Source organism: Sphaeramia orbicularis, chromosome 17, assembly GCF_902148855.1.
Source record: "Sphaeramia orbicularis chromosome 17, fSphaOr1.1, whole genome shotgun sequence".
Classification (NCBI taxonomy): domain Eukaryota; kingdom Metazoa; phylum Chordata; class Actinopteri; order Kurtiformes; family Apogonidae; genus Sphaeramia; species Sphaeramia orbicularis.
Window position 1 is genome coordinate 38,364,730 of NC_043973.1, and position 18,689 is coordinate 38,383,418.

The following is an 18,689-nucleotide window of genomic DNA, read 5'->3' on the forward strand; positions in this document are numbered from 1 at the left end:
ACTAGAATGAGTTTGACACCCCTGCCATGAGGGCATCAGAGTGGTTGAAATCTTTTTTTTAACAGCGCTGAGTCTGGGAGGTGGAGCCAAGACAAGCTGCCCCGCCTTCATCAGGTGAGGGGTTGTTGCAGGTTCTAGTCCGAGTCTTTCTCCCTGATGCACAAACTGACCACGGCCCCCAGCAGGACCACGACCCATCAGTCCTCCTGTCTGTTAAGCAGAAAAGAAGTGATCTTAAGCCATGTTCGAGCAAAGAGTTTGTAAACAGGAAATTTCTCCATTCTGTTTTTACTACATTATTTCCTCTGACCCAAAGAGGTGGTGAAACAGTGACCTGAACAGTCAGCAGTTGAACGGAAATCAAATCAGAGAACAAGAAAACACAACATGCAGGAATTTCAGCATTTGCAAAATATTTGTTTTCATTGTCTGCAAGTGCAGTGGGTTACAGGTCAAGGCTCAAAGGGTCAAAATAGAAGGAAGTACAGGATGCCACACTGGTCTTTTACATACAGAAACACACAGCACTAAAATAAAACACACACAAAACAAACAATAAAACATCCCACTTCTATCTGCCTATTTGACTCCAGCTCAAACATAAATCATCTCCACTGTTTCCTATTCACTGAAGTCTCACCACGTCTCATCGTTTCCTCACAGGCCTCTCCTTGGTAGCCTGACTTGCAGAGGCAGCTGCAGGAGGTTCCTGATAGGATAGGGATCCCATTGTGTCTGCAGGGGGCGCACCGACAGGAGTGGAACTGCTGCAGATACTCGTCCCAGCTCCTCTGCAGGTTGGCCAGTCTAGCCCCTACATGTTCAGCAGCCGTGCTGAGGCGAACGAGCTCATAAATTGGCATAATCTGAGTGATGTAGAGATAAAAACAGAAAAAGGAAGTGAGGTCAAGGGTGGCAGAAAATGGTAAAATTGAATTTGAACTATCTGGTGGTTTTGTGTATGTCTGCACCTATGACATACTTTGAAATGTACTCTATGTCTTATCATATTCAAATATACTTTAACCCACACTCAAAAAAATGATTCTTGGCTCTAATAAACATCAAGTAATATTTTAAAGTAAAATGTAACTGAAATATATGAAATTTAAAGTTTATTTATCCGAAAAAGTCAAACATAATGTGAATATGCTTAGTATAAAGTGAAGCTAAACAAATAAAGTAAACTTTATTTACTAGATCGCATAAAAAGGCTGAGTGTCACAGTCAAACACAGTTTATGTAAAAGTTTGCATTAACTAAAGCAAATCTGACTGAAGGTATTTAATTTATTCATATTGACTCAATATGATAGAAAAAACATTGTATTAAATGCAACTCTTTACATTAAACTTATGTAATAAAATTACATGGAAAATTTACATGTAATTAAAATACATAAAGTCAACATTTTTGGCCTACTTATTTTTTTGAGTGCATAAAGACCCAAGCAGCTAACGACCAGAAGCATCCACTCATGAGTAGACTGCTCAAGTTGAGTCCCATCAATATCCTGTGATAACTACCCTTTGATCTCAACTAAGAGGAAATATTTTCCAGAGAATGTAATATTCATGTATACCAAATCCATATGAAGACAATAGAATATCATAATTATTGATTTGAAAAGTTAAATCTATAGAAAGTGAAAGAAAAAAATCCTTCACATGCCAGCTATTTCATGTCGTGATCTATTTTTGGTTATGTAGGGAAAAAAAATTAATCTTTTTTTAAGATTAGTGACAAAAAGATCTTAAATTCCAATGAAGCCATGCTTAAGCAGAGGGTTAAATGCTTTCTTTCAGAAATTTCCATTGGTTTAGCTCATTTGATTTATAAGTAATTTAAAAAAAAACATGTTTTTGAGAAAAGTGAAATTCCCTACATTACCGGCACCATTTGATATTAAAATGCTTAAAAAAGCAATTCACACCAATTTTTCAGACAAAATGATTTTTACAATGATAAAGGGGTGTGTAAAAGGTCATAAAACTATATTGAAAGCAGAAATATATGATTGAGATTTCAAATTATAGCAGTGATAAGTTATGTTTTTATTCATTCTTAGAGAACTGAATTTAGTTTGTATAAAACGTTCCGTAATTTTCTTGAAAATCCTTTTTTGGCAAAAATTTTAATGGATTTAGAAACTTAAGATGTTATACTACTGAACTACAAAAAGTTTGAGATCATTATCTCAATTCTAATTTTTTGATTCAAGGTCAACAGGCGTGTGACTTGACCCTCATGTAAATGTTTAATACATGTTGATCCACATGATGAACATCTACATGATCAATAAATTAAATATAGGAAAATACCTGATGTTCACTGAAAAAACACAAAATACAAAATACAGAGGATTATGTCATAATAAACTGTGATAAATGATTTACGAAAACTGAAATATTGAGGGAAAAAAATATTTTGGAACTGCCACAAAAGTAACACTGAGTTTTTATGGGTTAAATTAAATACTGGAGAAGAAATGTTGTGAAAGCATTCCTAAGTTACCGCATCAGATGAGATTCAAGTATCAGACAACCCAAATGCCTCTAATTGTTAATTAGCACAGAAGCATAAAACATATTTGTTCCCAACATCCTAAGTGCTTTTTGCTTAATAAAACACTGCAGAGAAATTATATTTTTTGATAGGATATGGTATGTCACCTCATAATCGATGAGCGCTGGGTTGTATTTGAGGGACGCTCCCCATTTCCTGTAGGTGTCCGTGTTCCTGATAGTCAACAAGCCACTGCTGGTGACTGAGATCCCCCCCTTCACAAGAGTGATGATGTCTTTGATCTCTGCTGAACTAGAGTCATGGCCTTTGGGACAAAACCAAAAACCTCTGATGACACAATACTGCAACAATCCTTCCTTTCACACGTTAGTTAAGCACGGACCAGTACGAAAATATTTGAAACCATCCATGTGAGAAAGCCTCCTGACTACTCTGTTATTAGCCCTAATAAACACCATTTACACCCTAATAAATGTTGTTTGTATTAAGATACCACCTCCATATTTTGGCCATACTTTAACACAGACATGCTCTTTCTAGTGATATAAATGTTTAAATGGTACCTTGTAGCTACTGGCAGGAGCTTAAGAATTGTATGGAAAAAGTACTGAAGGTAGACCTTCCATGTACATTTGAGGTACTATATCTGGGGAAACTGGACATAAACTTTTCTAGATCTGGGGACAAACATGTTTATAGAATAATGCTGATTGCAAGCAAAAAAGCAATTACCAGAAAGTGGATGAAGAATGAGGTACCTAAGGTTGAGGACTGGGTTGAGGTAATACACAATATTTATGTGATGGAAAAGTTAACTTTTTTCTCTGAGACTGGAAGTGGATAGATTTAAAAGAATTTGGGAAAACTGGATAGAGTACATAAAACCAATAAGGTCTGATTTTATCTGAGATGTATATTGTGGGAAAAAACAAAACAAAAAACCCTAGTTCATGCTACAGATGTTTGGTTTGTTCTTGTCAATTATATTTGTGTATGTGTTTTGGTTTAATATATTCCCTGCACTGGTAACATAGTAAAACTCTGTCAGCGTAACCGGGCAAAATGTATGGTGGAATGCATAGAACCACGAAGTCCCGGGCATAATTTTATTTGCGTACTTGGAAAGGAATGGTCATCATTCCCTAATTTGATTTAAAGTAAAAGAATGAGGATGTCTTTACCTTTCTTTTTTTTTTTTTTCTTTTTTTTTTTTTTTTTAATATATTTTCTATTTTTTGATTGTCATGTTTAATTTAAAGATATTACATTTGGAGGAGAGTGGAAAGAGAAAGAAAAAAAAAAAAAAAACTCAGCCATTATGTACCAGCTGTATGTGGAATGTATTTTATAATGTTCAATAAAAAGATAATTATAAAAAAATAAATAAATAAATAGTACCTGGACATATATGAACAATATGCATATGGATTTTTTTTCTCAGTTTTAATGCCTCATAAATCTGAAAATATAATTTCTGTTAGAGAACAACTCAAAATGACAAATGAGTACTGCTAATGACATGAGAAATACAGTCAGGAAAAAATTATTTGACCATCAAAAGTCATTAAAAACAATGGCTATGCAATCAAGTACTAACTCCTGTGTGTATCATGCGACTAAAAAAGACAGAAAAGAAAACATGGAATGTGTAAAAGCACTGTTTTTGTCAGTACAATGCCATAGATATTGATGTAAGAACTAAAGTGATTTGGTTATTATCAAGAAAACCATGGGAAATGAATAGATATCAGCTCTGAAATTAAACTACTATGAGCTCTTTTTGTTGTTATTATTATATTTGTCCGAACAAATGTACCTTTAGTTGCACCAGGCATTAAAATGAACAAGAAACTGAAGAAAACAAGGATGGTTGGATCATTTTTTCTGCGACTGTAAACACCAAAATTTGACAGATCTGATGTGTGTCAATACAAATTCATAGAAATACACCACACAACTAAACTGCACTGAAGCACAAATAAAAATAACTTCATATGCACTTTTCAGTAAACCATAACATGGCAAATATGCAACTGTCGTGTACTGATCCTATTTCACAGAGATTAAAGTCATTGTGCACCTCCACATCATGAATAGTTATGACTTGTTAAATTTTGCGTTGACTTAGCGCCACTGGTTTTTACAGTAAAATCAGCCTCACATCCCATTTTAAAGGAGCTTTATGCGAGAATTATGTTCCAGGTAATCATAAAATGGCCCTGAATGTCACCAGACATTAAGGAATTATGTTCATTTCAAATACTGATATCACTGACAGTAGTTGTCCAGCCACAATATTCGCATTTGAAAAGCTAAGTGTGTTGAGCCGCATTATTTAATAAATTCCCATTATGTAATAAAAGTTCAAAATTTAATAAGAATGTCACGTCATCTTGTAATAAAGCCGCATTATGTAATAAACTGACACATTTTGTAATAAACTACCTCAATGCTTTATGTAGTAATTTTTTTTTCACATCATGTAGTAAGTTATTACAATTTGAGAAATTTATTACAAAATGCACTTGACACATTCTTATTTTCAGGAAAATGTAATGTGCTAAATTAATCTTTAAACTGTGTGGTTGAAGTTCAGATTCCATCACCTGCAGCTCCTGTGACTAATTTCTTCTAAATTCCTATGAAATGATATTAATTTGGATTGTCATTACATCATGAACCATGTTATTACATTTTTTTTTTACATAAAAATGTGTCAAGTGCATTTTGTAATAAATTTCTCAAATTGTAACAACTTACTACATAATGTGAAAAAATTTACTATATAATGAGTTGACGTAGTTTATTACAAAATGCGTCAGCTTATTACATAATGCGGCTTTATTACAAAATGACGTGGCATTCTTATTACATTTTGAAGTTTTATTACATAATGGGAATTTATTACATAATGCGGCTCAACAAAGTGTCAGCCCAGAAGTAACGTTTATGTTGTCATTGTGTGTTTTGGTCTGATGCTCCGCCCATCACCTATCTGCCAATCACAAAGTCAGTAGTATTTCAGCATCTAGGTTGCCAGTTCCTGCTGAGCTGCAGCTCAAAAAAAAAACAAAAAAAAAAACAAAAAAAAAACAGCAACAAGGATTTGTATAGGAGAAGAAGAATTTGGAGACCGACACTGCAGTCTTACCGCCCAATGAGAGCCACCAGGTATAGGACTCGTTGCTTGCCATGGTAGCTCCTTGTAGTAGACCCTCATACTGGATCTGGCAACCCTTAGTCTGGGGGGGAGGGGGGAGGGGATACCACGTTCTACAGTATTTTGAATGTGATTGCAGCACCAGTTTTGGCCACAATCCTACATACACTTCTTTTAAAGCTCTTATATCTCAGAAGCTAATGAAGATACAAGGCTGAAATTGTATATGTTGTTTACTAATAAGATTATGAAATGAAACTATAAAATAAATTGGCAGTTTGGAACATTTTCTGAAATCTTGTCTCACCATGAGAATGAGCACTGTCTTTGTTGCAGTCTTGTCGCCCCAAACGGAGCCCAACACTTTCCTGACCCTCCGAACTGGGAGTGAAACCAATGAAACCACCAAAACAGCGTCCAACCATTTCACTTGTAAGCACTGTCAAAATAAAAGAATAAGCATCACAAATTAAACACATTACAATTGCAGTTACATGTGGGCAAAGTCAAGGGAAGGTTAACATCTGGTCAAAAAAATTTAATTACAATAATCTACACCAAACTTATATTTTTGAGTAGGTAATTATTTACATTTTCAGGAAAATGCATTTTGAAATGAGAAAAAATTTGTGAAAAAAAATTTGAGGAGATTGTCTTTTCCTTTCTTCTCTTATTTCTGTGTACTATACTACCTTTTTTTTTTTTTTTTTTTTTTTTTTTTTTTTTACGATTTGAGTTCCTTTATCATTATTTATGGTTTCTGTTTTTGATTTTCTTTTATGTTTTTCCTTATTTTTTATTTATTCATTGATTGATTGATTGATTTTTTTTCTTTTGGCCTGTGGGTTGGGTGGGTGGGAAGGGATGGGTGTTGACAATCAGATATGTCATTCTTGATTGTGCATTGACTGTTACGAACTGATATAATGTCTGTTGTGTTCATTGAAAATGTTTAATAAATATAGTTGGGAAAAAAAAAAAAAAAGAGGAGATTTATGAGTGTGAATGTTTGGAAAGTGACCGTTTTCTGCCGTCATTCTTGGTTCATATCATAAACTCTCATAAATAAACTAAATTTAATCCAACTACATTGATATTTGACTATTATAATATTTATGTCATATTCTAAACACACAGTGTTTAAAATTAATAAATGCATATATCTATACAAAATACATTTGAATATAATGTTAATATTATTTGTATGTTGTAAATATTGTGATAAAAAAAAAAAGTATATGATATTGATAATTGAAGTAAAAAAATGTTTAATTTGATATTTACTTTTGTTGTCCATCCATGATGCTCCCATTTGTCAAAACTCTTGCCGTTTAGGTATGATCAAATATTTTTTTCCTCTAACCAATTATTAGGCTGTAAAATAGAGGGTTTAAGGTATACACTGAATACATTTTAGAATGAAAATGTCACAGGAACGTCACTTTGAGAACTTTGCAATTTTTGCCAAAAATTAACGTTAATTTTTTTGTCCATCTGTGACGCAGTAGTTTTTGATATTTTTCATTTAAAAATATTTGAAACTAAATTTTGCCCTTTGAGTATGTTTAAGATGGCAGGTAGACCTTTCCAATTACACTGGTCTACAAGGAAAATGCTTCCAGAATAAAAGTAATGAAATTTTACCACATGAGAGTCAGTGATAAAGAAAAATCAAGTCAAAAATGCTGGTTGGCTGAACTTTCCAAGATACAGCCTTGGGTCAAAATGTGAAATTCAAGAATTAACAAGAGAATGGGTTTGACTCAAAAGGAATATTTGTCTCAGAGCTACAAGATCTACTTCAAAACACTGTCTGCACATTAGAATACATTCACTTTACAGGTTCTATTTAGTGGAAGATTTATAAAACTATTATATAAATGTACATAAACCAATATATATGTGTCATAACACTTAATCATATACCTTGAAAACATCAGCAAACCGGCACTTTTGTCATTTATTTTCCAATTTATCTTATTAAAATACGTAACATTTAGCACATTTAATCTCTGAAGCAAATCATTTCTAAAAATTGTAGACCAGTGTTATGTGTAATATTTGTCTTAAACTTGTCTGGTTCAAAAGTTGTGAATCAAAACGTAGTGGGATGTCCATCTGAGACACCCTAGACCTCGTCCATAGACTGAGACTGAACCACTGAAGGCCTTCCGTACTTGATTGTGCCGTGGATGTTTTGTTGATAACCACAACATATTCCAGGGTTCCTCCCATAGATCCTTCTGTGACGTAATGGGTGCCAAATGTGTTAAAGAAGTGGGAGTACACCCCAAAATCATACTGCTCCGGGAGCTCCATGAGGGCAATATAAAAATCCTCATGAAGCATCAGTTTATCACTTCTCATTTTAAAGAGGGCAGTTTGCACTTTGGATGTAAGGTGAACAAATCCAAGATCCTGAGAAGAAAAAAAAAACAAAATACATAAAATTTTTTCAATTTATTTTCTGTTTAATTAAAGGAGTGATATTTTGCTTTTCTCTAAATGGAATTGTGCATTTTAAAACATTTCCCTGTGGTCTAAATAATCTGTAAATGCTATGTTTGGGTCTGAATTCTTCATTAATTCAACTCCACAGGTCCATCTTCAACCCTATTTCTGATGAATGACACCAGAAAGGTAGTTTAAATGCAAATGAGCCACTTCATGCCCCGCCCCCTCCAGGTTGTTGGCTGTGCTGCTCTGTCCAAACTGTTCAACCAGCAACTGAACATTTTAGGTAACTGGCTGGAAGTTTGGACATATTTTCCGTATGGACTACAACAAACAATTATGGCATACTCCGAGAAATGTTTGTCAGAAGTCTTGACCTTATATATGCAAATATCATGATGTAACTAGTTACAAAACATAACAAATTAAGCAGGAATTGAAACAGGTTGTAGAAATCCACTCGCCAAAATGAATATAAAGATAGCTTTGCTGCACCTGGAGGGTTCAAATTCAAACATTTTGAATTATTAGGGTCCAAATACACAAATAAATGCACCAAATACTAATAAAAGTGGGCTTAGCAAAATATGACACCTTTAACAATATAATGTCTCATGATTCCATCTATCTACAGTACTGGATAGAGATGTCTTTTACCTGGCTTTTAAATTTAGTCATGTTGCTCAGAAACTCAGATTCCCTGCTTCCACTCAGTCCAAATTCCACTTGATCGATCCCCAATGTGAACCCAGCATTAGAGGAGTCCAGGGTTTTCCTTGCATTCAGTAGACTCACCATGTCCTCAAAATACTCATGAGAGCCCTCTGACGTAGCTTGAGCCTGTAACAGGACAGACTGTGGGTCAAAATATCTCATTTTGACACCAAAAGTACAACATTTATTAACCCTGTAAAGCCTGAATCATTAAATCATTGACAGAAAATCCCAGTTCTTTGAAACTGGAGCCTTTATTTGTCCTTCTGAACAACCAAAAATGATTTTTTTCAAATATCAATTTCCATGTATGAGTTTCAATTTTGTATCATTATTGATACATGGGGTCTCAATGCTCAAATATTATTATTTTTGAACAAACAAAAGCATATTATAACACAAACATGTCTAACAAATTGGTAATTCCTTTTCAAAATTGGCAAAGTTCTGCCTCCTTCCTCATTAATGACAGTCTTATAGTGTCACTGGAAAGGCCTGTGGTGAACGAATTCCTCCCCCCTGGTGGATTATCAGTGTATTGCATGTATCTAATTGTATACATCAGGTTTTTGAAGAAAAAAATGTCACACTGATAATGTAGAGGGCTTCAAAACTCATGTATCAAATATGATACGTTCGGTGTTATAGGGTTAAGCTGCATAAAGCAAATGAATGAAAATACTTCAATACCACAAAGCGGTAGGTGTGATAGTTGTATGGTTTCCTAAAGTTTTTGTCCTCTTCATTGTAGTGCAGGTTCTCACAGAATGAATCATAAGTGAATTTCCTCCATTCACCGTTGTAGACATATTCACACGTTCCTCCATAGTAGTTTGGATCAAGCACATAATTCACAAAGTCCCCAGTCAAAATGTTATAGCTGAGAGAAGCAGAACAATCCAAATGAACAACGGAATTAACACACGACATATGATTAAAAATCTGTGAAGCCAAAGAGATAATGTAAAATTATACTGTACATACACTAATTAGTACGTTAGAACATGCATTTCAAAGGATTCAATGTTTTTTCTATGCAAAAATAACAGTAATTTCCCCTCTGTAATGCTAAAAAAAGATTTAATTAGCTGCCTTTAAGGAATGTAATGCAGAGGGGTTTTTGTGCACTTTGACATTCCTCTTTTGTGGATGTTTTCACGATTTATGTGCTTATTGGAATCTATTTTACAGCAGAGCTCGTAATTCAAGCTTTATGTTGCCTTGAAAGCTTCTACACGGATTTAACTAAGTGAAGTGAATAATAGCGTTAACAGCTGTCACAGTAATGTAGTTTTTACCCTTGAGTGCCACGTTCAGCACCGGGGATCGGCATTAGGGTGGAACACTTGTCATGTCTTTGATTGATCTCCTCACACTCCTCTTCATCAGAAAAATCATCACAGTCTGTCTCCCCATTACAGCGAAGAGACTGGCTGATGCAGCGACCTGCGTGGAGATTTACAGAACAGTAAATGGACTCTCACATGTACAGTCACGTTCTGTACATGCATATACACATGCAGTCATATAAAGCACTTTAACCCATAAAGACCCAAAGATCCACTGCTGATCAAAACCATCTACTGATCCAAAATGTTAAATAAGTGTTGATCCATTTATTCTATTAAAACATGTAAATAATTGGTGTAAAATGCAGTTTGTCGTCTTTTCATGGTACTCAGATATGACCCATTTGGACGTTCAGAGACTCCATAGTGAACGTGGAAACACCGTCATCTTCTACAATATTAATTCACCAATAAAACCCAGGGAGTTGGATCAATTATAGTAGATAGAGACACTTGGATTATGTTCAGTTTTTAAGTTCCATTTTTTGTGCTTCAGTTAAAAATTTATATTTATATTTATATTTGATTTCTTATTAATAATTTATGTATATTATATGTATAAGCATAAGTCTTGACATCATTGTGTGATGCAATCCCACTGGCTGCTAAGATTATAAAAATGTAAAGAAAGAGAAGCGGAACCAGAAGCCTGGAGTCCAAGAGCATCACAGTCTTTTGACCGTCCTGTAATTTCATTTAGAAATTCATCTTTTGTTTGTATCAGTCTAAGTTTTAAATAAACACCACAAACAGAAAAGTAGGATTCCAGACCTTTTGTTTACTGATACGTGTCGCGTACAGAAGAACTCAGAGGTTCACAGCTAGTGAGTTATACACCGCACTCACAGATAGATTTGACTGAAAAAGTCACTTTTTTCTCAAGTTTTTTTCTGTTTTTGGTATAATAACCATCAAATGTAATCTCTTCATGATGATTTAAGTACATGATCAGTAAAAAAATATAGGAAAATACCTGTTTTTTAATTAAAAAAAAAACAAAAAAACACAGAGGATAATGTTATGTTAAACGGTGATAAATTATTTAAGAATGGTTAAACAGAGAGAGAGCTTTACCCATCAAGACCCGGTGTGAATAAATCCCCATGTAAATAATTGGTGTAAAATGCAGTTTGTTGTCTTTTCATGGTCATCAGACACGACCCATTTGGACGTTCAGAGACTCCATAGTGAACGTGGAAACACTGTCATCTTCTACAATATTAATTAACCAGTAAAGCCCATGGAATTGGATCAATGATAGTAGATGGGGACACTTGGATTATGTTCAGTTAATGATAGATTTTACTGAAAAAATCACTTTTTTCTCAAGTTTTTTTCTGTTTTTGGTATAAGAACTATCAAATGTAATCTCTTCATGATGATTTAAGTACATGATAGGTAAAATAAATATAGGAAAATACCTGTTTTTTACTGACAAAATGCAAAACACAGAGGATAATGTTATGATAAGTGGTGATGAATGATTTAAGAAAGGTGAAATAGAGAGAAAGATTTACTCATCAAGACCCAGTGTGAATAAATACCCATGTAAATAATTGGTATAAAATACAATTTGTCGTCTTTTCATGATCATCAGATACGACCCATTTGGACATTCAGAGGCTGCGTAGTTACCATGGAAACACCATCATCTTCCACAACATTGATTCACCAGTAAAACCCATGGAGTTCAATAAATGACACTGGATGGACACACTTGATTTATGTTCAGTTGTTGATATATTTGCTGAAAAAGTCACTTTTTCTTAATTTTTCTCTGTTTCTGACATGATAACCCCCAACTTTACTTTGAGCTTTTATGAACATCTACATAATCAGTGAATTAGATATAATAAAATACCTGATTTTCACTAAAAAACAAAAAACAGAGAGGTTTAATGTTATAATAAATTATGATAAATCACATAAGAAAGGTTAAATACAGAGGAACAAATCATTTGGGAAGTGCCACAAAAGTGGCTCTAGGTCTTTATGGGTTAAATGTTAAGAAACATCCCAGTGCTTGTTCATCGGACTTGCCTGAGTCTTTGCATGTGAAGCTCTCTCCACAGTAATCTGGCTCCAGACACTGTGTGGTTGCTGTTGGACATGCCAGTCTCTCCCACAGTGTCTCAATGCACTGTGTGCCACCAAACTGTGAGGGCTTCTCCATGTGTCGGAAACGAAACTGAGACAGATGGATTCAGTAAAGAGTTTGCACTTCCAGCCTTATAGTCACACACTACACCAGTTAGACCATTACTGATTCAGTTCATACAGAGTCACTGTGGAAGAACGCCACAGATTGGCAAATGCAGTCTGTGTTTTCACTTTAAAAGGGACCTAAACAGTGAATATTGTTTGTGGTGTATCTGATTTCTACATATTGCAGTAACATCATGCGCTGCACACTTTTAACCCTGTAAAGCCTGAACCATTAAATCATAGACAGAAAATTCCAGTTTTTTTTTTTAACCTAGAGCCTTTATTGGTCCTTCTGAACTACTGAAATTATTATTTTTTTTAAATTTATTTATTTATTAATTTTTTTTCAAATATTAATTTCCGTGTACAATTTTCAATTTTGTATCTTATTTGATACATCAGGTCTCAATGCTCAAATATTATTATTTTTGAACAAACAAAAACATAATATAACACAAACATGTCTCACAAATTGGTAATTCCTTTTCAATATTGGCAAAGTATAGTTGCATGTATCTAAATGTATACATCAGGTTTTTCAAGAAAAAAAATATCACACTGATCATATAGAGGGCTTCAAAACTCATGTATCAGGTATGATACATTTGGCTTTATAGGGTTATTACCCCTCAACCAAATATAGTGTAAGATTCTGTTGAAAGTTACTGCCCTATAATTTAGATTAGATTGCTTATGTAACATTTTTTACATATATATATTTTTTATAAGTATTCAGATATTATAACTGCCCAAGTCAATTTGATGTTGAAAAAGTAGGTCAAGGTGACCTATTTTCAAAAGGCTTCTGCTCCATGCCAAGATGCATCCACAGTATAAATTTAGTGCAGATATCGCAATGCATTCTTCAGAAAATGCAATTATGTCGTTAAATGGACAGACAGATGGACGGACAGACGACAAAACGATTATAACACCCCTTCGGCCAGAAGTTGGCCGAGGGGTAAAAACTTGATATTCACTTGGATTTATGAGAAAATCAGATTGTATTTCATTGTATTTCACTTTGTCCTCAGGGTGCAGCCGTCTAGACCAAATGGATATTTGCTGTTCAGCAGAAGAAGTTACAGAAGTAAAGACATGCACTGCAAAAATCTAAATTTTACTAAGTGTATTTTTCTGGTCAAAATATCTCATCACACTTAAAATAAGACATAATCACCTAAAGAGTAACTTTCCAGTGAGATATTAGAACTTATTTTTAGACAATAGATCTTGAAAATCTTATTTCAAGAAATCTTACGAAGATAATTTTCACTTGTTCCATTGATAGATTTTTTTTTGTTTGAATTAAGAAAAAAAAAAATCTAAATCTTCAAGTTCTATTGTCTAAAAATAAGTTCTTCTATCTCACTTACAAGTTACTCTTTAGGTGACTATGTCTTATTGTAAGTGTGATGAGATATTTTGATGAGAAATGCAAAAAATATACTTGGTAAGATTTAGATTTTTCCAGTGTGTTAATTGAGATATGCGCAGGTCACCACTTACAATATAGTCATTTTGTTCATAATATTACAATGACTACTATATGAAATACTGTATTAAAACAGTTAATATGACAGGTATATAGACTCTGTATCTAACAAATAGATGGAGGAACCATGACGTTATCCATTGGTTTCTGAAATCCCCCATTGAAGCCAGTTGCTTGTGGTTGTGTTGTTGTAGATAGATAGATAGATAGATAGATAGATAGGTAGATAGATAGATAGATAGATAGATAGATAGATAGATAGATAGATAGATAGATAGATAGATAGATAGATAGATAGATAGATAGATAGATAGATAGATAGATAGATAGATAGATAGATAGATAGATAGATAGATAGATAGATAGATAGATAGATAGATAGATAGATATTACCTTGACCTAAGACCTATATGCTAAACATGTAGCATTTAATGAGTACCTAACTGAACAAAAAATATTTTTTCAAAAAATCTGGAATTGATCATCAATCTAGCCAATAAATCTAGGTGATTCTGGATGCAATTTCTATTTTTTTCAACTGTAATCATCAATCATGCATATTAACTATTATCCATGATCCAAACCAGGTTCTGCCAATACCAATAGTTTTAAAATGGTGGATTGGCTCAGATTAATTAATTACTGACAGGTTGAACAGCAGAGGTTTTGAAGAGGGTTTTAGATCAGTTTGTATAAACGTTCTGTACAAGTGGCTTTAAATTCCTGCTTAATATGATTTACCGCTTTAAAAAATATCATTACCTTTTTATCTGTGCAGGAGTTACATGAAGTCCAAGGTGACCAACCTCCGAGCCTACAGCTGATGGGTACTGGTCTGTTTACAGCTCTGGTGCTCCTCACTGCCGCCCCACTGCCGCCAACAACCATATCGTTTCAGTTCCACTTTAATACACACAGTGGCATGTACTAAATCACAGCTATCGGGATCTTATCTAATGCATGTAAGAGGTAGCGAACTGAAAAATACTGCACCTGTTATCAGCTGTTGTCCACTGGGTCCTGGCAGAATTCACAGATCTGCTAAAATTGATGACCAGATGTAATGTGCATAGGCCTAGGAGTAAACGAGTATATATTCCCATTATGAAAATGAGTAGCTAGTCTAAATAATGAAAAAGAGCCATACACAAAACAGCTGGAATGTGTGTGTCTGTATCCAGAGACTTCAACCAATGCAATCCCGATAAACCAAAGTGAATGATTGATCAAGAGTAAACACATTCACATGCTCTTACAACAGATGGGAATTTTTTTTTCTTGTTTGTTTCTTTAGATGATCTAACCCTTGTTTCCCATCTTGACTTAAGCAAACATTTACATCCTACTAAAACACCATGTCCTAATGAACAAAAAATATGTGTCATTTGACAAACAAAAAAAAACTACTATTTATATATTTGCATAATTTTAAGAAATCAATGTCACTTTCTTCTAACTTTTTCACTAATTTACTATTAATCAGTCATGTTAATGTTTCAATATTGTGAATAACTTCTCTTCTGAATGTGGTTTTTAGTACAATTATATTTGTCAGCGTAGTATTTTCTACGTTCAAAATAGTCTTTTTTTTTTTTTTTTACTCTTTTTACCGAAATTAGAACAATGACAATTAAAAAAAAAAAAAAAGTTATATACAGTATCCAATAAATATGATGTCCAAATAAGAGCACTACACCTGCACTCATATGTGCACACACATACACACATAAAAAAAAAAGGGTGTGTGTGTGTGTGTGTGTGTGTGTGTGTGTGTGTGTGTGTGTGTGTGTGTGTGTGGGTGGGTGGGTGGGTGGTGGTGGTGGGGGGGGGGGCGTTGCCTACTTACTCAATATTAAAGTAATCTATAGAGGGCTGCCAAATTGAATAAAATAACTTTACATTATCTTTATTAGCCTTTTTGCAGTGTCATCTTACTAAAAAGTGTTTCATTTTTCTAAATAGACAAGTAAACCTGTCAACATCTTCACAAATATAACAGGTACATCTAACAAAAATCATGTTGTATAGAAGCATTCATAAAATAAATGAGCTTCATTAAAGCAAACCATTGGCTCCATCACTATCATCTGTGACTGGTGAAAACACCTGGTTTACATGACAGATTATAAGCATAATCTATAAAATTTACGTCAGTGTTTGTAGAATATCGCCAGTAGTGCACTTCTTTTTGTGCTCTTTCACCCAGAAAAACACCTTTTTTTTTTTTAACTTTATTGAAAATATATGTATACAAAACTGAGAAATTTTGAATAAACATCAAGATGTCAAAAAGAAAAATCATTCAAATAAATAAATTAACATAATGCAAAGGCTTACAGACACAAAGTAGAAAAGACAAATAATAATAATAATAATAATAATCATAATAATTTAAAATATAAAGATCTAAAGAAGGGAAAAAAATACAACAGAGTAAATTCATTCCATTTTAAAGTATTGTTTATAAATTGTCAGTGTGTTAGAGCTTTTTTTTAATATTAAAGAAAAATTCTAGCGATTGAATATATTTTTCAAATTCAATCATAAAGACTTGAAAATTTGGGAGTGTTTTGGCATATTTACTTTTGTGTGTGTGAAATTTTCCACATAAAATTATCAAATTAGTTGTAAATTCCAAATTACATATGTCATTTTTCAAAATATGTAAATCTAAATGTAAGTTTTGAGATGTTATAACTATGTTTTCATTACATTTAGATGTAAGAAGGTTTTCAATTTTAGCCCAAAAGTCAGAAAAATGCACATAAAGAAAAAATAAGTGTAAAGTAGTTTCAGGATTACAATTACAAAAGTTACATGTTTCTCCAATGTCAGAAAATCTAGATAAAATAGTGTTGGAGGGATATCCCCACAAAAACACCTTTTTTTTTTTTTTTTTTTAACTTTATTGAAAACATTTAAGTATACAGTACAAAAATTTGAACAAACAAGATGTCAAAAGGGAAAAGGCATTTGAACATATAAATTTAAGAAAATAATGAAAGATACAAAGCATAATATACAAATAATAGTATAGAAAAGTAAATAAATAAATAAATAAAAATGACAGATCTAACAAATAGAAATAAATAAATACAACAGAGAGTTTAGTCAGTATTAAATAACTGTTTATAAATAGACAGGGTGTTAGAGCTTTTTGTATTATGGATAAATTCTAAAGATTTAATATAATTTTCAAATTCCAGTAGGAAGAATTTAAAATTTGGGTGTCTTTTAGTGTATTTATTTTTATGTATATGAAATTTTCCAAATAAGATGAACAAATTTACACCCCACAAAAACACCTTTTCATTTACCTGAATACGCAGTTACGTCAGACGGCTCTGATTCGCCGAGCCAACAATTATGAACGCGCACGTACGAGCTGCGTGCGCGTCATCGTAGTGGTTCGAAATTGTTTGTAGGACCATAAACAATGGTGAATTTATCTCCCTGAGTTCAGTGATGTTGTTCGTCTAACCGGTTTTCAGACGGTTTAAATCAGAGGAGTGATGAATGAAACCACACAATGGAAGAGGTAAATGTATAAGTTTGTGTGTTATTATATTTTTTCCAACAAATAGAAGAGGGGGATAAGTAGCAAAAAATGGCTAGCCTTAATACCATGCTAGCTAGTCACCAAATATCCACAGGCTTTAATTTGAGCAACATATGATGAAAAAAGTTGAGTTTGTACACCTGCCCTAAACTAACATAATGAAAAAGAAGAAAATTTTATCTCTTACAAAGTAGTGTGAGGAAAATAGTAGCGTTTTTCTTGATAAAATAATTCCTAAATGCTATCAATAGAGGACTGGAGGAACCAACTAGCATTTTGTTTTGTCTCCCTAAACCAACAAGCTCCAGTTAATAGTCTTTCACCCCTGCAGAAGAAGTATCCATTTGCATTTGTCTGCTGCTTGTTGACTTATGATTCATTCCAGGAGGGATCAATCAACTTCAAAGCTCTAAGGGCCAAATTTCAAGAGGAGGCACTCATGGCTGAATTCACACCAAGCCGACCAGCTGTCGCAGGAAAACCAAAACACCTGCCTCCTCCTCCTCCACCTCCTCTTCTTCCTCCTGGAGGCCACTGCAGCTTTGTGGTTAGCAGTATTAATATGGCTGTAGAAAAAAGGACACCGGTGGTTCCACGGGTCATCTTTAAGGACGGACTGCAGGGATCTGGGGGAAAGCGACCAATTTCCTTTCCACCACATCCTCAGCGCTCTCCTTCATCCCAGCTGGCAAATGGAGATGGCACAGCACGGCAGTCCCTCAAAGACAGACACATGCCTCTGGTTCTTCCTGCTCTGCCTGTAAAAGAACATAAGGCAGAAGTACTGGCCAAAAAAGAACACAAACCAGAACCAGACAAAGTGAAAGAAGCCCTGCCGCATACTAAAATCAAGAAAAAGGGTTTGCTGCTTCCTTTCAAGTCATCCAAAGCCACAAAAGTTAATACAGAAAATGTAGAGGAGCCTTCATATGCAGACTTGACCAGGAGATTTTCTATTGCTCCTGGTGAGCTGTTTTCGATGGAGAAACAGAGTACAGAAGATGGATATTTGCTCCAAAGTGACCAGTCAACAAGTGATTGTCTCCACTCCAGCCCTGATTTTGCAATAACCCCCCCCTCTGCAGAGACGAGCACTGACTCAGAAAACAGAATTATCAGCACTCTAGAGAGGGCCAAGAAGAAATTTTCACGGCAGTTGTTGAGCTCTTCTAAACCTAAGAGTTTAAACTCCTCTGACAGATTGCCTAGAGGCAAGGCGCTTGCATC

General features: G+C 34.1%; 1 protein-coding gene across 1 annotated transcript; it reads right to left on the reverse strand.

Annotated features, from left to right (window-relative positions):
• Positions 1-58: 58 nt before the first annotated feature.
• On the reverse strand, positions 59-15,006 carry c8a (complement component 8, alpha polypeptide). The gene is made up of 11 exons (XM_030160631.1): positions 14,897-15,006; positions 14,666-14,774; positions 12,244-12,391; positions 10,153-10,300; positions 9,545-9,734; positions 8,798-8,980; positions 7,864-8,104; positions 5,994-6,125; positions 2,673-2,830; positions 641-866; positions 59-210 (listed from the first exon to the last, which is right to left on the reverse strand). The coding sequence occupies exons 1-11, from the start codon at positions 15,004-15,006 to the stop codon at positions 59-61; spliced, it is 1,797 nt and encodes a 598-aa protein (XP_030016491.1).
• Between the last annotated feature and the right edge of the window lie 3,683 nt (positions 15,007-18,689).

Bases quoted from the DNA above. Each gene is read 5' to 3' on its own strand.
- c8a (XM_030160631.1), bottom strand. From the start codon at position 15,006: ATGGGAATATATACTCGTTTACTCCTAGGCCTATGCACATTACATCTG. The intron at 14,775-14,896 runs GTGCAGTATTTT...TGTTGGCGGCAG, and splicing joins TGGACAACAGCTGATAACAG to TGGGGCGGCAGTGAGGAGCA. The intron at 10,301-12,243 runs GCAAGTCCGATG...ATCTCCACGCAG, and splicing joins CTTCACATGCAAAGACTCAG to GTCGCTGCATCAGCCAGTCT.